This window comes from Gopherus flavomarginatus, chromosome 2 (genome assembly GCF_025201925.1).
Source record: "Gopherus flavomarginatus isolate rGopFla2 chromosome 2, rGopFla2.mat.asm, whole genome shotgun sequence".
In the NCBI taxonomy this organism is placed as follows: domain Eukaryota; kingdom Metazoa; phylum Chordata; order Testudines; family Testudinidae; genus Gopherus; species Gopherus flavomarginatus.
In genome coordinates, this window is record NC_066618.1 from 62,136,222 (window position 1) to 62,159,980 (window position 23,759).

Sequence of the window (23,759 nt, forward strand, 5' to 3'; positions counted from 1 at the left end):
AAACCCTCCTAGAGCATACACAGCTTATACAGGCAAGAGAGCGCTTTTTCTGGTATAACGTATACCAGTCCCTCAAATAAAATAAGCTATATTAGCAAAAGCACTTTTCCTGCCAATATAACTGTGTCTACACTAAGGTTTTTGCTAGTATAGAGATGTTGTAAAGAATCACACTCCTAACTGACATTACTATACCAGCAAAACTTTCTACTGTAGATCTGGCCTATGCTAAAAGGCTAATGCACTACCCTCTACATAAAGATTAGTTTAGCTGTATTAATATTTACCTTTTATTGTGTCTATTCTTCCTGTTTATCTCCTACCCAAATCATGAACTTACTTTCATTTAAAATACCTGGAATTAGTGATGACTTAAATTGGGGTGACCTCCTGCTGTGTATCGGGGTGTGGGGGGGGGGGACTAAACTCTGAGAAGAGGCTGAGTGGGGGAGAAGAGGCAACAACAGTTTGAGAATTTACACTTGTTTAGATTGTGGGGCAATGCAAACTATGGGTGTGTAATTTGTAAAGCACACTAATATGTTGTGCATTAATTGGTCCATTTAGACCCTGCTGGTGCGCATAAAGGTTCCCTAGTGCACTTTATCCGACCATTTAGACAAACCCTTAGTCAAGGATAAATGTGATGCTCTGGGGGAGCTGGGGGAGCTCATGGAGAGAACTGAAAAGGGTAAGAGATATTGTGCTTGGTTATCAAAGCATGATACATTTAACACAAGAGGTGGGGAGAAGAGGAATAAAGAGAGAGAGAGAGATGGATTTTCCCACAAAAAAGAGGAAGTTATAAAAGACAAAATGTACATACCAGCTTTTCAAAATTAACAAGGTTATCCAGAAAAGTTTTATTTCCTTCGTGGATGAATGTTACATCTACAAAGTTTTAAAAGAGATACAACATTATTAAATGCCACAGCGTTTGTTTTAGATACAAAGGAATAACAAAATAAGGAACAAAACAGTCTCATAAGTATTGCTACAATGCCACATGTTTGTGTTCTTTATAGGGCACAAACAACTATCACTGGTTCTTTCATTAAAAAACAAAAAATTTACACCTCTATGGGAACATTAATCGGGAGAAATTTCAAATACAGAACGATAATTTGTTACTCACTAAACATAATCTAGGGACTCACAAATAACACTCTTTCCATCAAACAAGACAGATGATACACTATGCTATCCAGTGCCCAAATCAAGAGTTGATGGTGGGAAGGGGAGCACAGTAATTGTCCGTGCATGGGTTCCACCCTCCTTCCCTGCACACTGTGAATCTATCTGTGCTGCTAGAGATTTTAGAGTGGTTGACGCAGGGCTGTGGTAAATTGATGAACACTGAATTCTGCTGAAAAAATTATCTTCCGGAGGAGGGGACAAAAAAGTTCCAGACACTACTGTTTTCCTTAGGTAGTTCTGAAACACCCTCCATCCCCACACACCTGATTACTATGAAAGTCCGCTACAGTGATAGGCACACAAATAGACAAACATTAAATACAATCCATTAAGCCAAAAATCACCTAGCAGCAAATACCAAGATTTAGCTCTTTGGAAGTAAAACAGTTATTTCTGGTTTCACAAAGCAGTACTAGGGAGAGTTTTTAATGGAAAAAAAAGCAGTCAGTGGGAGGCACAGGATTACACTCAGGGCTGGACTTCCAATTAGGCACAGTAGGCACGTGCCTATGGGCACCAGCATTGCAGGGGGGTGCCTGAAAGTTAAAAGTGGGTTATGTTTTAATTATACCATTTTTTGGTACTGTATTGAATAAATATTTAAATTATCATTTATATTTCTTTTCATTTCATTTTTAATGGAAAACACGAAGGTCAGCTGTAGGTGGGGGGATGCTGAAGGCGCTGGGCTCAGGGGCGCATAAGGTGTAAATCCGGCCCTGACTATACTTGGCACCAGTATGCAAACTGCATGCAGTATATAAAAGGAAGGGAAGAGGCAACACAACTGTTGCTAAGTTAAATTCATATTCAAACCTTAACTTCAGACAAAAAGGGGAGACAATAGCATTTGCAAGACCATATGGTAGAACTGCTGGTTTGATCCTGAAGAAGAAGAGTATCTACGTAAGAAACATACATATTGGTGGCCTGCAGTGATAAGATGCTTTTGCAGCACCATTTTAGCAAGATGATAGGATGTCAAAAATACATTCCAAAGGTAATGGCCATGTTTTCCAATTGACAAATGGCCCTTTGTAATTGGGTTGTATGTATCTTTCCATGGAATGCAGTGAGATCCCATGCAAAAGGACAACAAAGCAATTTGCCTGCCATTATGTATCATGGCATTTACACTGTGCTCACTATTGTGGTATCTGAACAACCCATCCCCGTTCTGCCCCATTCGGTCCCCTCTGCCACTGTAGGTGGAGGAGAACCTCAGTCCCAATACAATTAGATTATAGGACTGAAAATCTGCAGATGAAACAATGAACATCTTTCTTTTTGACAATCCCAGAACATAGAAACAGTCAAACTGATTTACTTCCTTTTGTTTCAAAAACTCACTCTCAGGTATCAGCCTGAAGGGGATTTTGTAATTACTTATAATGGAAATTCTAGCTGTTTTATATGCTGGTAAAAACTCTGAGCTACAATTTATTAGGCAGAACACCCTGTGTTAGGAGAGATGTAAAGATGCCTGTGCCAAGGAGAGCACTAGGATGATTTCTGCCTCAGGGAAGCAGGATGCCTGCCTGAATTTCTTAGTGAGTAGGACAAGCACACCCAGGGCCATCCCTAGCTTTTTCAGTGCCTGACGCAATCCTCCCTCCCCCTGTGGGGGGCTATGTGGGGCCCCAGGCCTCCGCGGGCAGGAGCTGGCCCCAGACCTCCGTGGAGGATAGGGGGGCCTGGCCACTTCCTCTGGAAAGTGGAGTGACCCAGCCCCAGCCTGCTCTGCTCCCCTGGCTCCCAGCTGCGTTGCTGGCAAGAGCTGGGGGGCGATTTACCCCTCCCTCCCAAGCCTGAGAGCCAGGGGAGCAGAGCAGGCTGGGGCCGGGTCACTCCACTTCCCGCAGGAAGTGGCCAGCCCCCCCTGTCCCCCACAGATGTCTGGGGCCAGCTCCTACCCACAGAGGCCAGGGGCCCAAGGCTGCTCTGCTCCCCTCGCTCCCAGGCTTGGGAGAAGGGGGGGAACCACCCCCCAGCACTCTCTGGCAGCACGGCTGGGTGGCAGGGGAGTGGAATAGGCTAGGGCCAAGTTGCTCTACTTACCATGCAGTGAGTGCAGTGTCTGGCCTGGCTACAATCTCCAGGGGAGTGGGGGAAGGGCTGGGGCGGAGCAGGGCTGGGGGCCTGGGGAAGAGCCGGAGTAGGGGCTGGAGCAGCACGCAGTTGCGCAGGGCACCAGGAAATTTGGTAACCCCCAAATTTCCTGGTGCCCTATGCAGCTGCGTGCTTTGCGTATGGGTAAGGACGGCCCTGAGCCCACCTACTACTGAACTCATTCATGGTGTGCAGGCTGCTCCCTTATGTATGCTGCTCCTACTCAATGGGCCAGTGAGGAGGTGGTGAGTGGGACATGGCCCTTGTCAACTCCCTTTCTGCTCTGGGTTACCCTGCACTCCCAAGGGAGTAAAGAGGGAGCAGTTCCTGTATGCACTGACTGCACTTCTGACTACTTCTCACATGCAGGAGAAAGAAAGATCTAAAGAAACACCTTTTCCTTTCCCCTCATACTTCCACTTACTGCACACCTGCATGAGGACCAAGCATGATCTGTCCCTAAATGGCTACATATATTTATGAACACAGGAAAAAGAAAAAAAAAACAGTTAGATTATGTTTCTGTCAGTGCTAACGAAGAAAGGCTTTGTACTGAAAACAGAAAAGCCAGGAGAGTTCAATTTTGTACTTGTTTTGTGAAGACTGCACAGCTTTGCTGCCAATCGCTAAGAGCCTAGATAAATTCAGTGGAGCAGAAAATTGCATCTGAGCCATGTTGTAAGGATGAAACACTGGATTTTATTAAATATTTGAAAAATCAGCCTGATTTTCAAAAGCTGTGTCTGTGCAGTAACAAGATCCGGTGTTTAAATTAAATTAACCTAAAAGGGACTCTGTCAAGGTATTTTTCATAATTAGAGTGAGAAAACAAACATTCTTATTGCTTTTCTTACCTATTCAGACTTAAATCTGCCTCCTCTCCATATTGTTTTTGTTCCTCTTTATTGGAGGACGTTACTTTGCTATTCATAGAATCACAGAAATGGAGGGCTGGAAGGGACCTTGAGAGGTCATCTGTGCCAGCCTCCCTGTGCGGAGGCAGGAACAAATGTACCTTGACCTAGCCCATCCCTGACAGATGCTTGTCTATCCTGTTCTTAAAAAACTTCCATTGACGGGGATTCCACAACCTCCCTGGGAAGCCTATTCCAGTACTTACTATCCTTATAGTTAGAAAGTTTTTCCTAATATCTGACCTAAACCTTCCTCACTGCAGATTAAGCCCATTAATTCTTGCCCTACCTTCAGTGGACATGGAAAACAATTGATCAAAGTCCTCTTTAAAACTGCCCTTAACATATTTGAAGACTTATCAGGTCCTTCCCCTCAGACATCTTTTCTCAATACTAAACATGCCCAGTTTTATTTCATATTTCCTCATAGGTCAGGTCTGTTAAGCCTTAAGTGTGGTGCCCAGAACTGTACACTGTACTCCATCTGAGGCCCCACTAGTGCTGAGCAGAGTGGAACAATTATCTTCCATGTCTTACATATGACGCTACTATTAATACATCCATTATTATATTAGCTTTTTTTTTTTTTTTAAACTGCCTCACATGATTGACTCATATGCAATTTGTGATCCACTAGAGCAGTGGTCTCCAAACTTTTTTGATCGCTCACTCCATCAGTAAAAAATTTTTGAGCACACACCCCCTGCTCCCGGCCGAACTGTTGAAGCAAAAAAAAAGCTGCTTGGACTCCCGGCTGAACTGCCGAGGCGGAGGGTAGCGGGGGAGAGTGGCGCTGCTCCAGCAGTGCTTCTCCTGCTGCACACCCCGAAGGATCCTCTTGCGAGCACCCCACTTTGGAGACCACTGCACTAGAACACCTAGATCCTTTTCAGCAGTATTACTGCTTAGACTGTTATTCCCCATTTCGCAGTTCTGTATCTGATTTTTTCTTCTTTACTTAATTTCATTTTGTTGATTTCAGTTGAATTCTCCACATTATAAAGGTTGTTTTGAATTCTAATCCTGTTCTCCAAAGTGCTAGCAACTCCTCCTGCCTTGGTGTCATCTGTAGATTTTAGAAGCCTACTCTCCACTCCATTATCCAAGTCTTTAATGAAAATATTGAATAGTATAATTTGAGGACAAACTCTTGTGGGACCCCACTGGTTACGCTCTCCCAGTTTGACAGCAAACCATTGATATCTACTCTGAGTAGAGTCTTTCAAACAATTGTGCACTCACCTTATAGTAATTTCATTTAGACCACATTTCCCTAGTTTGCTCAAGAGACTATCATTTGGGACTGTGTCAAAAGCTTACTAAAATCAAGATATTTCACAGGTACAGATTTCCCCCCTCCATTAAGCCAGTAACCTGGTCAAAGAAGGCATAATTTGTTCTTGACAAATCTATGTTGGCTATTACTTATCATCCTATTCTCCTCTAGGTGCTTACAAATTGATCGTTTAAAAATGTGTTCCAGTATCTTTCCAGTTATCAAAGATTTGCTGACTATAATTCTTCACATCCTTTTTGTTCCCCTTTTTAACAATAGGTGTTATGTTTGCTCTTTCCTAGTCCACTGGGACTTCACCCATCCTCCATGAGTTCCATTAATGGTTCTGAGATTGCTTCAGCTAGTTCCCAAAGTACTCTGGCTAAAAATAACTCTGACAAACTGGGGCTGATGGGGCGGGGGAAATGAGAGCCTGACCCCCCCCACTGTGGGGGGGAAGGAAGGGGAGAGGGATTTCCAGCACTTTCCACCCACAGTGGTTGACAGCGGCGGAGGCCCCCCACCAGCTGCGGCCCCACCACCCCGGGGCTGAAGCAGCAAATGTCACAGAGGTCTCTGGAAGTCACAGCATCCATGACTTCTGTGACATAATCTATCCTTAACAACTGTGGTACGTAACAGGTCACAATTAACCTTTTTAGTGAACACTGAAGCAAAATAGGCACTAAACACCTCAGTCTTCTTGAGTTCATCCATTATTAGCTCTCCTTCTCCACTAAATAGAGAACTTAAGCCTTTCTTTGTCTTTTCTCTTACTCCTATAATGTACCTACAGAACCTGTTCTTATTGCCTTGTATGTCCCCTGCTACGTGTAACTCATTTTGTGCCTGTTTCTGATTTTGTCCCTACATACCGTACTTGTGCTTTCTTTTGTATTCCTCCTTAGCAATTTGTCCATATTTCCACTTATTGTAGGATTCCTTTTTTGATTTCAGCTCATTAATGAGCTCCTGGTGGAGCCATATTGGCCTCTTACTATTCTTCCTATCTTTTCTCTGCCTTGGGACAGTTTTTATTGCAATTTTAATTCATTAAACTATCAGCTCTGCTGAACTCCTTTTCCCCTTAGATTATCTTCCTGTGGGACAAACTTCCTGTTCTCTGAGTTTGTTAAAACAAAAAGCAGACTAAGTCTAATGTCCTTATTCTGCTGCTTTCACTCCTTCCTTCCCTTAGAATAATTAAATCTATCATTTCGTGATCATTTTCACCCAAATTTCCTTCAACCTTCAGATTCACAACCAATTCAGCCCAGGTAGACAGAGTAAAGTCTAAAATGGCTCTCCCCCTAGTTACTTCCTCTACATTCTGAAATGAAAAGATGTCCCCAGTACATTCAAAGAACTTATTGGACATTCTCTGTTTGCAATATTACTCTTCCAACAGATGTCTGGGTACTTCAAGTCCCCTATTACTGCCATGTCTTGTGCTTTGGATATTTTGGTGGGTTTGCCCATTATTTCTAGGCTAGCAACTTTATTTTAACTTGCTCTATAACAAACAGCACTGAAGCATCTAGCAAAGAGTCCTGTGGCACCTTATAGACTAACAGACGTATTGGAGCATGAGTTTTCGTGGGTGAATACCCACTTCGTCGGATGCATCCATGAAAGCTCATGCTCCAATACATCTGTTAGTCTATAAGGTGCTTTGCTGCTTTTACAGATCCAGACTAACACGGCTACCCCTCTGATACTTGAAGCATCTAGGTTTGCAAACAAATAATTACATAGCTTGAAAGAGTGGAAGACATAAAAACGGTATTGTAGAGCTCATTTGGATATCAATCATGACAGTGTCCCTTAAAATAGCACACACTATTTATGGGGACTTTGGCAACATTTTGTAAGGTATACCTAGTATCCCCATGCATCTTAGATATGTGAGAATATTTAATGGCAATTCTCGTTGTGTACATGGTTTTATGTACATGGTCTTCTATACAATGTTGTATTGTTGTGCAAACATCATAATGTACCAAGGCAACAGAGTGCAAAGAGTAGGCAGAGAAAGGACCATAGAGTTTGGTGGATTTGTCTGATCGATTGTTTTTGCCCTCTCTGTTTCAGAACTCTCATCTTGTCATCCATTAAAATATGACAACAAAACTAAAATTCTCCTTTATATATACAAACCCCTCAGATGAGTAGAGACCTGGCAACTCCTAGACATTTTCAGCCTGTTTGGAGAATTTTCCCTTGAAAACATTTTACATGTTTGCAGCTGTAACCAGGTTTTAATGAATGTACTAAACAGAACACTTCTGGAATACAGGGACATCAAATGAATTTGTCATGATCAAAGACAAGATGATTAATAATAAATGAATCCAAGATGATAGGATACTTGAAATACCTACCACTTAATGAGCTACTTAACTCACTATGTTGAATAGTTGTTCATTGTCTTTCTCAGAATTCAGAGGGTGGAAGGGGTTGACTCCAAAATCCTCCCCATTCATAAGCACCACGTATGTTTGATAGATAAATGGTAAAGATTCTGATCTCAATTAAATCCAGTTCAATATCCATTAAATCAATCATAACCTCTCCTCTGGCTGCGTAAGGTTTGACTTTTCTCCCTTTGGTACCCATCAATGTTGTGTTCATGCATCATCCACAGCCAGGTGGTGCTACTCAAGAGACATGCAAGTTATCTTCCCCAGCCTCAAGGTTTCACACTCACAGCTCAGAGGGACTGTATTATCAGTAGGTGACCGGACAGGCTCTAAAGTTTCAAAGCATTTGAAAAAAAAAATGTGATTCTTACCTATTTTTTTTTAAAAGACTACTCTTTGTTATTCAAAGCAAGTGCTACTGAAGTCCCATACACATTATATCTATACTGTGCTTATGAAACAACATGCGGGAAAAATCACCTTACACTTACTGTAACTAACCATTACACATTTCTGTAGATGGAATTACATGGCAAAAAAGGGCAGACAACATTTAACATTACCTTTCAGAAGTAAGGGCATGAAAGGAATTTTCGGAGGCTTCATTTTCTTGAACGCATCTCTGTAGGCTTTGTGATTCAGAGAAGGGTCCTGCAAAATCATTTTAGTAATAAAAGAGAAAAATCAATAGGCTATAAAAAGAGCAATTCAAAATCCATTATAGGCTTCTGAACTGAATGTGATTTAGATTTAAAAGGTTCTTTGGGAAATGAGGTAGATAAAGATTTCCTAGGAGAGGTGAAAAACTAAACTGAATAGGAAATGTAAACAATGAAGGAAATAGAAATGACTATATTCCTGTACATGAAATGGTTCCAAAATAGAAGATAGCTATATGATAAATTCACCATTTGACTGTTCTGTAATTTCCCCACATAATCTCTATTAGCACTCTCTCGTCATCTTAATATCTAACAGAATCTGTCCTAAAAAGTGCCATTTTTCCAGTGAAAAATTAACTCATTAAACAATATAACAGATATCAGACATCTTAAAGAAAAAAATAATAGAAGGCAGCTGAGCGGTTCTATGCAGTGTAAGTAATGTAATTCTAAAACTCTAAAATAGTACATAGTATTAAATGTTTTTGTAAACATTTCTAACTTGAGGCCATGTAATTATTGTATAAGAATTCCAATTACGATAATTATGTAAAAATGAAAATCATTAAGGGGCAGATTTTGCCATCTTTACTCAATTCAGTGGTAACCTTGCTAGCTCAGGGAAGGCAAAGGAAATACTAATGCTGAGTAGTATCTCACAACACATGTAAGGGAGGCAAAGTGTGGCTCTAAACTTTTTATTTTCCTCCCCCTTTTTCATGCCTATTCTCTCTTTCTATAGACTTTTTTGTTTTGTTTTGTTTTTATAAGACAGATTCTGAGCATCTTTTGCTGGGTAGCAAGAATCTGGTGATTAGCTACCATGGCAATGGAATTACTTCCAGATTTACACCAGGAAACCCAAGCACAGACTTTGAGTCTTTATTTTCCCCCTGTGCAAAGTCCATGAGAATGAGTGTTTACACTTTTTTTGAGACCACTGCAGCACTACTGAGATGTGAAAGGTCTGTGGCAAGCCATGATCAGAGAAAGGCAATCTCAATTTTAGACAATGGCAGTCAGTTCCACTGGAAATAAGTTAGAGGAGACAGAACTGGGGAGCAAATTTTTTCTGGCACTAGCACTGTACTTACTGTCAAACTTTCAAGTTCGGTGAAGAGTTTCTTAAACTTCCCAGGGATTTTCTGAGGTGGGGGGAAAAAAGGAAATGGGATTAAAGAAATTAAATATGCAGAAAAATACAGTTTTCTTTCTGAGATTGTCTGTCATGTTTAAAGTGTCAAATAGCACCAAGCCACTTCCCCAGTCAATTATCATTCTTTTCCCAGTACTAAAATCCCCAGTTATGAATAATGTTTAGAGCAATACCAGTCTATTAGATTTAGCAGCCTTGCCTTTTGAGATTCCACACATTCATGATTCTTTTAAGAAAATTGCTTCTGAACATCTGTTTTCATCCTCCTCACTAACTTCCATGTCTGCCCCATTTGTCTTAATACATTTGTGAAGATGGAAACAACACCACAGGCTGATAATTTAGATACTCAGTAATTCGGATGCAATTTCAGTAATCTCCTAACTCTTTTCCTAAAATGTGGGCTCAGGGTTCAATCCTACAAGTCAATGGGCCAGATTCTTGTCTCACACTAACCTCAATTACTCCTGATATACATTGATGTAACTGGGAGGAGAATCAGGCCCACTGAGACTACTCATACAAATACATTTTTGCAGGATTACACCCACAATTTTAAAAAGATTTACCTGTGCTGTATAATTAAAACACTAGCAACTGCACACATAAAGAGCTGCATGTGGAACTGTACTTCCACAGATTTTAGCATCTTCAACCAGAGGAAGTTAGATGCCTTAAAACACTGTATATTGAGCACAAAAATAGTAGGGCATGCCTGGGAATGCAGCCATCTATTTAAGAATGCAAGTGCATATTCAGCATAGGTTGGTGTATAACTGGTTGCTTGAATTTAGGTGACTTAATTTGCACATATAAGTAATAATGATTAATTTGTAAGCATTGCTCTCTATTTCCTAGAATTCAAATTACTGATGCATACAAGCTTTTGGATTTTGAAATTTTTCTGCAGTACATTTTTGCAAATTTAAAGAATGCCAAGCAAACAACTGTGGCTACAAACATTTCAAAAAGAAAAAAGTGTGTGTGTGTGTATTTTATCATATTTATTTACATGCACACACAGAGTGTGTAAGACAGACACTGTTGATCCACTGATAAGTACTGAAATTGTTCAGATAAACACCACATTTTATTCTCAGAGGCTGAAGTACATCAGCGGCACAGAACACATTCCAAAAGCAACAAAACTGCTGCAGTTCCGCTGCTCCAGAGTAGCCATGTAGGTACCTTTTCTACAGTATTTACTCCCAGTCCACACCTTTTTACTCTACTCCCTCAAAGAGTGGGATGGAGGCAGGCCCCAACAGGTAGGCAGTGGTAGGTTAGCTCCTGAGTGAGCAGCACTGCTGGTACGGAGGGTGGTTTAGGAAGTAATGCAGAGGGGTTTGCTTTCTGTGCAGACAGATGCCCCAGGATTTGCAAATTTCTCTGAAGATTTTGAGCCATCCAATCATTTACTGGTTCCTACCCTTTGCCTTTCTGGGCTCCCACAAGCTCCTCCCCATACTGGGAATTGTTGGTTCTTGTTTCACCACAGCATTAGTCATTGACATATGCAATTCATTTTTCTTTCCATGTTATTTTGTATGGGAGGGGATGACTTCAGTCTTAATATGGCTGAGTATAATCCCCTTTCTGCTGTTTGAATTCTGCTTGTTGTGCTTGAGGGTATTTTTGACAGCATCCACTGGAGGCACTTTATTCTTGTAATATCAGTCAACACTTCCCTGATTTTGGGTCATCAGCAAATATAATTAGTTTGCTGGTATTACCATTCAGCAATTTATTTTGATGGAAACAGTAGCAGTATAAACACAGATCCTAGTGGAATCCCTCATTTAATATTCTCTCCTCTGTTTGGCAACTTGTAGTTTCTTTAACCATTAATCTAGGTTTTTAAGTGTGTTACTTATTCATTTCCTGTTTCCTAAACTTTTTGCTCAAAATAAACAGCAGGGCAAGAGTTTAATCAAGGGTTACCCTTATAAGGGTCTCTTTTTATTTTGTAAAATTTTACATGAAACCTCTTCCATATGTAATGATTCTGTTTCTCTGGAATCCATTCCTTACTTAAATTTAACTAGTGTTCTCCACTATAGTTCAAAACTGTACTACTAATAATTTCTGGATCTTTATGGATAACTCATATAATCTTGGAGACCTTTCTTTCCTTTATACTTATTTAAAACTTCTGCAAGAATAAATTTAGTATTCTCAGGTGGTCTGCATTTACAGGTAATGTAGACATCTATATACTGACACCCCCTCCCCACACCACTTTCCTCACACTTGATTTCAGAATGTAGAGCTAGTATTTAAAAAAAAAAAAGACCATCAAAAACTTGTACAAAATATAGTTTTGACAAGATTGAAAAGATACAAAGACATGGCTTACCTCCCAGGTTTGAGACAGCCGGCTGACAGATGCAGTGTTGAGACCCATAACAATGGCAAAGAATGAGTTCAGATTTCTTTGGGCTTTGCAGCTGTAGAACAATAATGTTTTTCAGAAAATGGACATTATTATTCTCTGAGAACAGGAAATTAGAGTGTAGATAATTGGGATAGAAAGATATCCCAGGTTACCAAATCCAACTTTCCTGCACTAATACAAGATTGTCCTCTACACTAAAATGATTACCTGTTCTTTACCTCACAGAATGATTCCCTGCCCTCTATTGTGTTGTTATATAAATATTTTCACCTTCCTTTATCATCTTTTCTGTAAGTTATACATATTCATTTCCCTATATTTCTTTTCACAGTCAAGGCCAGCAATCCTTTTTTCCAGGTTTGTTATCCTTCTTTGTCATAATTTATCAGCTCCTCACTCCACACTACACCCCTACACTGAAAAAAATAGAAAACTGTACACAGTACTTGAATTCTAGCCTTACCAATGAAATGCATCGGGGGGGGGGGAGGGGGGACAGTTTCTATGTTTACTTTTCTATTCTCTCATTTGCTACTCCTCTATAAACATAAATCCTGCATCAAATGTATTCTTTGCAACATCACACCTTGACCTTGCCTTTAAATTGTCATCTATTATCACGCAAGGACCTCCTCCACAATGCTGCTCTTAAACAATATTGTATATTTCTTTGGGTTTGTATTAGTATTCCCTACTTGTATTACTCTGCATTTATCTAAATTAAATCTCTCCTTATTGTTGCTTGCACATAACACTAAACTCTTTAGGTCATTCTGTATTTTCTCTCTACTCTCCAATGTATTTGCAGTCCCTCATAATTTGTTATGGTCTGCTAATGTTCAATTTACATATCTCTCTGGATTAATTATTAGTTAATACTGGTCCCTATTACTGATAACTGTGAAATTCTGCTGGATACCTCTCTAATTTCATGTTTTACTATAGAAGGAGAGATTAATAAGACTGGGACTTTTCAGCTTGGCAAAGAGGCGACTAAAGGGGGATATGACAGATCTATAAAATCATGACTGGTGTAGAGAAAGTAAATAAGGAAGTGTTATTTACTCCTCATAATACAAGAACAAGGGGCCACCAAATGAAATTAATAGGTAGCAGTTTTAAAACAAACACAAGAAAGTATTGTTTCATACAACGCACTGTCAACCTCTGGAACTCCTTGCCAGAGGGTGTTGTTGAAGGCCAATACTAAAACGGGGTTCAAAAGGGAGCTAGATAGATTCGTGGAAGATAGGTCCATCAATGGTTATTAGCCAGGATGGGAAGGAATGGTGTCCCTAGCCTCTGTTTGCCAGAAGCTGGGCTTGGGTGACAGTTCATTCCCCTTGAGGCATCTGCTACTGACCACTGTCAGAGGACAGGATATTGGGCTTGATGGACCTTTGGTCTGACCCAGTATGGCCGTTCTTATGTTCTTATATATGATTATTCCCTATTTACTTTTAGCCCATTAGCAAATATGTAATCACAAACTATAGCATGCTATCCAAACAGTATCATTCCACTTTCTCAAGCAAGACTGTATCTGAAGTTCAACTATAAAAAATTAGATATGCTGGGATTGTGTCTTAAAATTAACATTAAGCATATGAGCAGTCCCACTGTCCTCAGTGGCATTACTCATATAAGTAACGTTAAGTACGTGCCTAAAGATATGTCTACTTTGCAACGTAAGGTCAGGGTTCGAATTCAGGCTCAAGATTAACCCCCGTTTCTTGCACACACAAGTCATGCTAACCCAGAGATCAGACCCAGGGTAATAGGACCACAAAGGGGTGGAGGTTCTGAGCCTGAGTCAAGCCAGAACCCATGGTTCAAGTCCTATGGTTTTGCAGTGTAAAGGCCACCACACAGGACTAGTGCTCTGGGAGTCTGCCAAGTGTATTCCACAATTGCACAAGCAGACTTTTTTTTTGTCCTGTGGACAGTCAAGTTTGGTGGAGAATTTCACACACTGTACCACAAAGGACTAGAGTGACCACATTTTGGGAGAGAACTAAGAAGTCTGGGATATGGGTGGTTGGACTTGAGCCTACTTAGCAGAATAGACACTGGAGCCCAAGGTTGGAACCCAGGGTTCAACAATTCCTAACCTGGAGTTAGACATTCAAGCCTTAGATTAACAAACTCAGAACCTGCTAACTCAAGTCTACTAGCCCTGGGCTTACACTGCAGTGTAGACATATCCTTAGGGGTCTCAGAGCTCAGGCTGCAGCCTGAACCTGAATGTATATACTGCAATTTTATAGCCCCACAGCCTGAACCCTGTGAGCTTGAGTCAGCTAACCTGGGCCAACAGGTCTGTTACAGCTGTGTAGACATACTCTGTGTTTGCATGATCCAAGCCTTAGATTGGCCTTAAACTCTTCATGGCATGAAATGTCTCATGCTATTGGTTTTTACAAATCTTCCATTGACTTAAACTCTTATTCAAAATTCATTAACGCCCACTGTACTATTTTGCTTACCACACTTGCAATCATATCCAATTGTCAACATCTGTTTTTTCCAAATGCATGCTTACCTGTCTAGCTCTCTCATATCAAGAGGATTACTTCTAAATGCATACAGATTTATTTCCTCAAGGAAATAACCTGGCATCTATATTAGACTAATTGATCAATAATTCCCTTTATTTCACCTACTCTCCTTAAATATTGCTTCTACAATTCTCCTGTATAACCAGAGTAGTGGTTCCTTTCTTTGTTAATGTTAATTTTTGGGGTAGAATTTCTAATTTGTAAAAGTGTAGGTATCAATGTTCTTACAACATTCTCTCTGCTTTTTGCATTTTTCTACATTAAAATAAAATTCTCCTGTTCCTCTATTTTGGGTATTTCTAGGGAACTCATCAATGCAGTGTAAAAGCACCAAATACAGGGATTTAAGTTATGGCCCTACATTGACTCAGCTGGAGCTCAGGGAGATTTTAGATCAGATTTTTTGCTACATCCAGCATCTGGGAGCAGCAGAACAGAGGGCAATCAGAGAGCTGGTTATGGCTCTCTAACTCTCTGCCCTGGTAAGAGTTAGAGCAGCCTGAACATACTGAGCTCAAGTCACTCCCCTCCCTACCATACCCCAAACATTCCCCATGCACCAATTTGTTCTGGGAGTCAGTTAAGATACAATAAAAATGGAACCCTACAATGCTCTTTTTGAGAGTCACTTTTCTGAGTAGAGCAGCATTTGAATGAACTACAAGCTCATCTAAATCTGCATCTATATTTTGGTTCCTAGATATTACAATAATGAGCACATCAGTAATGCAAATATAAAATGCCCTCTTCTATTTGCCAGTTACCAAATTTGGTTTCTACAACTTTAACTTCACATTCCCCTAAAAGAGATGGAATTAACTCAGACATAGCAACCTCTGACTCTAGGGGCATATATATCCCTATTCATGGGAAACAGCAATGAAACTCTTCTAGGAATACAAATTAGTGTTACCAGGGAAGCCAGTGAGCCACATGAAATCAATCGTTTCAGACAGAATAAGAACAAAGTTACAATTGATAAGCCTGGAAATGAATGCATTGTTGGATAGCACAAAACTTGCAAACCAAAACAAATTGCATTTGTAAGTACATTGTATTAGATTAATGGAATGCACTTCACCAAAGACACTGGTTCAGCAGAGAATGGCCTTCTGTATATAATTGCCTCTCTTGGAACAAATTAAATCAAGTCAATTGGCAAAGGGATAGATGTGGGAACAAATTATACATTTTCTATGAACATGAATATTCACATACTGCAGCAGACCAACAAATGTATGAGAGAGGTGAGGAGAATGGCTGCATTTGTTTCTATAGCTTCATTCCCTTGGTTGCTAAAACTGTCATGATTAAAGAGAAATGACGTCTCTGTGTACAGTATTTACTTGTATTATGTTCCACAAGCATACAGTAAAGGCTAATAATGTTAGTAATGGAGCAGGAATTGCCCATCCAGTATTCTCAGTTAAAATTTGGAAAATGTAACTAAATGTAACAATTTAGTTAAATTAAGCGCACTCAAGAGGAGTAGACTGTGCAATAGCTCAGTCTGAGTAGTCTCATCTCTGGAGGTATGGGCTTAAGGTTAACACTGCAAATGCATTTGGTGGTCTTATCAAAAGACATTAATGAAATAGCTTGAATTTTGCAGGTTACGTTGTAAGTGCATTGGCTGAGCTAAAGAGGAAGACTTGAATGGAGAGCAACTATCAAGAAAGGTTGTAAACACGCTGAGAAAGACAGAGATGGAAATCTGACAGAAGAAGTGGCCAAATCTCACGCCAAGTCTTTAGTGGGAGCTTGTGCATTCCTATGTGATATCTGCTTGTGACTTTGATCTTCATGGATCAAACTACACAGCCACAAGAGAACACACAAGAGGCCATGACATCATTGTTTGATACAAAGGACAGCCACATAAATGAAGCATACAGCTGCATTATGCTTGGGCTTGGCCAGGGTTTGTTAATATTGTTATTTATAGACCATTTTATGTGTACATCACACTTACTAAACATTTAAAGACAAGGGATAACAACAAATTTCCGTTCATCACTTTGTCTCTCTCCCCCTCAAATGAAAAGATAAAAGATGTTCATTGAAGGATTCCAGTTTCAACTTTAGTTACTTACTGGGCAGCAATCTTGATGAATTTTTTCACTAGCTGTACACGTTTACAGAGCTGACTGCAGAGGAGTATCTCTGTGGCCACCCAGAGTTGTACTTCGTTGCATCTTTGAAGCAGAAGACTAAGATTCACAGTGTTTTCACCACTGCCCTGTCTGCTGAAGGTGAAGTATATCAGCTCTTGCTGGAACACAATTATTGTATTAGTAGGGCTTTTAAAAACTGTAAATAAAATTTAAATGATCTAAAATTGAATATATTTTTAAAAATTAGATTAGGTAAAAAATCATTGCTATTTATAAGGGGTGTCTGAATCAGTGATGAGTTAATCTCAAATGGTTCAAAGTTCTGGTTTGGAGTTTAGAGGCTTACTGGAACCCCTTGAGTTTGCATGTGGGTTGAAAATCTTGCAATAAGTGTTTTTATGAGATTTTCTGCAGCTCTACTTCTGGTCTAGAAATAGAACAAGAATAGTCTGTCTCTCTCAACATTTCATCATTACTAGCTCCAGTCTGAAAAAACAACCCATATCTGAACGTCCCAGAGCCTTAAAAAAGAGTTCATTTCAGATTTGGTTCTAAAAATAACTAATGCTTCAGGGAGCAAGGGGAAGGCTTTTTTTTTTTTCCTGAACAAGTTCACCCATCTGTAGTTTTAAAGTTTCTAAATAGAACTTCTAAGTTTCTAATGGAACTTATAGAAAAGCTCAGAGAACAGATCTAAGATGAAAGGCATGGAAGAGGTCACATTCTTCCCCTTATTCTCAATGGGGCACCATGTTTTTTTCAGTTTATGATTCACTACTATTTTGATTTTGACATTTGTGTTGCACTGGCTCTATTCCCTCCATCCACCTTATTCCCATGAGACTTCTAGATTACTCAGGACTATGCTTTAGAGGGCCTGTTGCAATGCCCATTAAAGTCCGTGGAAAGGCACATGGGGCACTAGAGTGGGCCTTAAATGGTTGTGCCATTTTAGAATCTCATAAATGTTGGGCTGGAAGAGACTCTGAGAAGTCATCGAGTCCAGCCCCCTGTATTGAGCAGGACCAATTAAACACAGACCATAAGACAGAAAAATATCACATTGCCTTTATATAAATCCATGGCATCTTGAGTACTGCATGCAGATGTGGTCACTCCATTTCAAGAAAGATATATTGGAGTTGGAAAAGGTACAGAAAAGGGCAACAAAAATGATTACGGGTATGGACCAGCTTCCATATGAGGACAGATTAATAAGATTGGGACTTTTCAGCTTGAAAAAGAGATGACTAAGGGGGGATATGACAGAGGTCTATAAAATCATGACTGGTGTCGAGAAAGTAAATAAAGAAGTGTTATGTACTCCTTCTCATAGCATAAGAACTAGGGGTCACCAAATGAAATTAATAGGCAGCAGGTTTAAAACAACAAAAGGAAGTATTTATTTATGCAATGCACAGTCAACCTGTGGAACTCCTTGCCAGAATATGTTGTGAAGGCCAAGACTATAACAGGGTTCAAAAAAAGAACTAGATAAATTCATGAATAGTCCATAAACAGCTATTAGCCATGATAGGCAGGGATGGTGTCCATAGCCTCTGTTTGCCAGAAGCTGGCAATGGGCAATAGGGGATGGAACACTTGATTATCTGTTCTATTCATTTACTCTGAAGTGCCTGGCATTGGCCACTATTGGAAGACAAGATACTGGGCTGGATGGACCTTTGGACTGACCCAGTATGGACATTCTTATGTTCAGTAGGGGAATCTGCTCATCATCTTAATGTATATATACAAATACAAGGAGTATGGGAAATACTTCCAGTTCTTCCTGTGTATTAGTCCCTGACCTAAATTATGACTTAATTGACATTACAGAGACTTGGTGGGATAAGTCTCATGCCTGGGATATTGGTATAGAGGGATATAGCTTTTTCAGAAAGAACAGGCGGGGGAAAAAAGGGAGGAACTGTTTCACTATACCATCAAAAAGGTTTGAGGTCAGGAAGGAGATGAGATGGCAAAATTTGCATATGATACAAAACTACTCAAGAGGGTTAAGTCCAAAGCAAACTGCAAAGAGTTACAAAGGGATCTCACAAAACTGGGTGACTGGGCACAAATGTTGATAAATGCAAAGTAATGCACATTGGAAAACATAACCCTAACTATACATATAAAATGATGGGGTCTAACTTAGCTGTTACCACTCAAGAAAGAGATCTTGCAGTCATTGTGGATAGTTCTCTGAAAACATCTGCTCAATGTGCAGCAGCAGTCAAAAAAGCTAACAATGTTAGGAATCATTAGGAAAGGGATAGATAATAAGAGCTATGACTCTATAGTAATTTTCCATGTTCTTCCACCACTACCCCAGCCATCTAGCCCTTTTTTATGCCTACTTGTGGACTTTTGTACTTGCCCGCTCTGAACCTAGTTTAAAGTCCTTTACACTAGGTTGGTATCTAGTGGCTTTGCTAAAATCACAGGTTACATTGTGCTTAAAGTGATAACTTGATACAAATTAATGGAGTCTCTTCCACAGGAAATATGGGTGTGTACACACACCCCATATTGTATGGCTTTTATGATCTCAATCAAAAAGTCTTAAGTTTACTGAAATATTACTACGTGCAAAAGACAGACTCTTCTTACTTTTCTATTTTCAGATATAAAACAATACAAATTTAAAATTTCACGTATGATCAAAGAAAAAACAAGATGCGTACAACTTCCCTATGTTGGGGCATCAATTTTACCTGGACAGATTTACAGGCTATCAAAGGTTGCCAAAACATCTTCTGGGGCTTACGTGATATTCTCCCCACCCAGTGTTGTTACATTAAATATGATACTGATGCACTGTAATGTTGTGATACTTATGTTCCAACGTAAACATGATGATGCAACATCAGGACACTGCAAAATCATGACAATGATATGATGTTGCATCAGTTTCCTCTGCATGAACAATACAGTAGACCTTTTGGCATGAATTTTAAATGATACATTCTTTTTCCCATTTGTAGCCTATATTCTAACTTTCAGTGACTTATTTTACCCATATTTGTACCTTTGATTAAAAAAAACCCACAACAACTTGGACAATTAGCGATACAGTAACACTAAAGCTATTGCTTCTTACCTCGTGAATTGAATTGAAGAGACTCCAATCAAAGTATGTTAATTCTAAGGCAAGATCCCAGGTGTTAATTCCCAAAATTCTCACAGACCTTTGCAGTGATTCCTCATTTTCAGCATATGGATTCTAAGTCAACGGACAGAAATAAAAGCATCCTGAGCAATTTCCAGATACTCTGCCCTGAATTAGCTACTACACTGAAGAAAAAACCCAACATTGAAAAAGTAATCTTCCCTGAGTGCACTTAAGTTTTTCATCACACTGTTCACCTTCAATGAGTTACAGCCTGTTTAACAAACAGAAAAATGTGATCAATGTCTTCTTATTGCATTAGGCCCCCTCCGTCTCTAAAACCTGATTGTGAAAGACTGACCAGGCAGATAGCATAATGAAAGTGAAATCCTTGAAATCACTATGGCCTGTTATCGGAAATAATGCTCCAGCAAGTTTTGTATTCAAAATAAAGACAATGTTATGGTGAGTTCCAGTAAGGAAACAGATCAGATTTATAGTACAGAATATACATATAATGTACCTGCAGCCCAGAATGCACATTTACAAGTACATAAAACCATCAATTTTGTGATGAAAAATGGCTTACTTTGAATGTAACTGTCAGGCAGCAATAAAAAAATGTGAGGCCTAATTCACAAAAATTACTTAGCATATTACTGTGGAACTCATTAATACCACTGGAGTTAAGGATCATCTGCCATTTCTATTGTAAATTTGATTTTCAAAAAGTTCTCCTGTTTTTAGGTCATCAGTCTGAAATTTGGCATGTGTCATCTGCCCAGATGAAAGCTGATTTGGATCAGTTGAGCCATCATTTTAGTGCTTTTTTTTTAAACCTTAAATTTAAATTTAAAACCTTCCACAAAACTCTCTGTAGCTAATGAAACTAGATTGCTTATCACTTGCTGGGGATGTTTTGCTATTAACAACATTTTTTAAAAAGGTGGATACTAGTCTGCAAACAATGTAGATGAAGATACATTATAATAGCATGTCAGCTCTTAGGAGACATTCATCCAATAAAATGCAACTAGATATTTCTCTTGCATAAGGCAAATTCATGAAGTCTAATTATACTGATAATGTACCATAGCAGTTGGAATATTCATATACTTGTTTCTACATAGTTGTAATGTTGGCAAAGGATTGTTGAAAAGTTCATTTATTGAGGATCTAACTGCACCTGACGTGCTGGTCTACATTGCAGGTGGTGTATAGTAGCACCACCCCAAGAGATACTCTGAGAGGAACTGCACCTTGGATCATAGTTCACTTTGCGGGTCTGCCTAGTTCCCCTGTCTGACATGAGCCTTTTTGTGCAGTAGCCATCCTAGGGAGGAACAGATGCTGAACTCAGCAGAGCATGAAAAATCCTATTATGCATTGGCCCTACAAAGTGGCTGAGCGGCACAAGGAAATAAGGCTCCTTACACTGGCTCTCTCCATCCCCATCCCATTTCCATCCCTGCACAGGGACCAAGCACTATTTGAGTTTTAATTTTTCTCTTAACAAATGTCAATGAGTTGACCAAGCCCTATAAACGGATATAAAAGCTTTAGCCTATTTGACACATTAATTAATTCCACTGCTGTTTAGTAAAGACACTCAAATTCAGGACCATTTATTTTAAAAGGCACAATTAGCTCAATAAATTACAGAAAGAGACTTTGGCAGTTATTTATGCTACAGCTTCCTTTCTGCAAATTAGTCCAGACAAGTTTTATTAAGGAAATTGGAAAAAGAAAATTGTACATTGAAAAGTATCATCATCATTGAAAAACCACTAGGTTTAGCCTTGGAATCAGACAAATAGACCATTATACAGCTTTAGATCATACAGTCTTACCAAAGTATCAGTCAGATCTTTTCTGTAGACAAACATACGACTGGTTGCTTCGAGACATTTTGAGATAGCCAGGTCATTTGGTTGTAGTTCATGTTTTTCTTTAAAATATAGATATATTAAAAAAAAGTCAGAAGCCTCAGAAGTTTACATGATACATAAACAACAAGTTCCACATGCAAACAAATGCCTAAAGGAAAATTTGCTTTAGCAAATTGTAACCAAGTATTGTCTATAGTATTTAATGATTTACTCAACCTGTTCCCCTTTATCCACCAGGCTTGAGGTACCACTGTCTATGTGGTGTACACTAAATACAATCAAACAAGATGCCCATGAAGCTGAATTATTCAGGTCTGTGCCATCTGCATTAGTGCTTTCAGCTCCTTAGTAGTAGATGATACATTTACATTTGAACCACTGTTTACAAGGAGTAAAAAAATTCTGAAATCATTTTGAATGAAAACATCCTAGTTCATTCAATCAACTGGTTTAATAAAAATTACATCTTTAATGTTTACATTGCTAACACAAACAGAAGATGCAGCAGATCTCTAACTCACGCAAATGTTATTACAACCAGAAAAGGGAAATACATGGGAGTTATGCTACCGATAGTATAACACAATCAGGACACCTTAGTTTTGATTGCACTGAATGAATTAATCCAGGAGAAGAGGTAACAATTTGTGGCTTACAAATGTTAATGAACAAGTGTCATTCCTATTGTTGTTGGTTTTTAATTAGTTTTGAAATTTAACAGACAAGTAGTAGTGATTATTATTTTAGTGCTTTCTCTAGAAACCAGCATATATAGGCCATTAGATAACATCATACTTCAGTATTTATGAATTGCTGGTTCTCTTGAGCTATCAAAGCTAGCAATGAAGTTATCATCATTATTATGCAGCAGTGAATCCTGCCTCCTAGTTACACAGATGCAGGAGACCTGAAAAGCAGCAGAACCACTGTTTGGCAGTTCTAAGAAGGCACTGCAGGCATGTTAGGGCACAGGCAGGGGCATGACAAGTATGTCTGGAAATTGCGTGGATCTGCTGGCCAAAACTCCCACTTAAATGTGGTAGCATGGCTGCTCCTCACGTAGGCTCTGGGTTGCTGGGGCAGGATGCCATTGCCTCATGACCCACATGGGTACCCTGCACAAAGTTTGTTTGTTTGGAATCTGCCTGGGGGTAAGAGAATTTGACTTTATGCTTTGAATCAGAAATTAAATGTATAATTTATTGTATTTATCCATTTTAGATTTATTCAAAAGTAAATATAGGTGTGTACATTATAATCCTCAACTTCAATAGAGCTACACCAATTTATGCCAGCTGAGGACCTGGCCCATATATTTAAAATCTATTCATTAGCCTCTTTTGTAGATCCAACTTCTTATTTTTATGCAACTAATTAAATCACCATCTTTGTATTCACTAAGAGTAACAACGGGATACTATAAGTCGGTCCCTATCAAATTCATGGTGCATTTTGGTCAATTTCACAGTCACAGGATTTTAAAAATAAAAAATTTCATTATTTCAGATATTTAAATATGAAATTTCAGTGTTGTAATTGTAGGGGTCTTGACCCATAAAGGAGTTGGGGGGGAGGTGTTGCAAGGTTATTGTAGGTGAGGGGCTGCGGTACTTCTACCCTTACTTCTGCACTGCTGATGGCAGCGGTGCTGCCTTCAGAGCTGGGCAACTGGAGACCAGCGACTGATGGCCGGGAGCCCAGCTCTGAAGGCAGAGCCACTGTCAGCAGCAGTGCAGGAGGAAGGATGGCCTGGTAGGGTGTTGCCACTCTTACTTTTGTGCTGCTGGCTGCAGAGCTGGGCTCTAGCCAGCAGCTGCCACTCTCTAACCACCCAGTTCTGAAGGCAGCAGCATGGAAATAAGGGTGGTATAGTATTGCCACCCTTACTTCTGTGCTGCTGCTGGCGGGGCGGTGCCTCCAAATGCCCAGATCTAAAGGCAGCGTAGAAGTAAAG

The 23,759-nt window shown here is 39.6% G+C and overlaps 1 protein-coding gene across 2 annotated transcripts in view; it reads right to left on the bottom strand.

Moving 5' to 3' along the window:
* RAPGEF5 (Rap guanine nucleotide exchange factor 5) overlaps positions 1 to 23,759 on the bottom strand; it is a 227,601-nt gene that overhangs the window by 12,771 nt on the left and 191,071 nt on the right. For both annotated transcript variants that reach the window (XM_050938790.1, XM_050938789.1), the window contains exons 18-24: positions 21,767 to 21,864; positions 19,908 to 20,030; positions 16,781 to 16,959; positions 12,091 to 12,181; positions 9,673 to 9,723; positions 8,480 to 8,567; positions 827 to 891 (exon numbers count right to left, since the gene is read on the bottom strand). In XM_050938790.1, the coding sequence (XP_050794747.1) occupies positions 827 to 891; positions 8,480 to 8,567; positions 9,673 to 9,723; positions 12,091 to 12,181; positions 16,781 to 16,959; positions 19,908 to 20,030; positions 21,767 to 21,864 (695 nt within the window). The remainder of the gene's footprint in view (positions 1 to 826; positions 892 to 8,479; positions 8,568 to 9,672; positions 9,724 to 12,090; positions 12,182 to 16,780; positions 16,960 to 19,907; positions 20,031 to 21,766; positions 21,865 to 23,759) is intronic.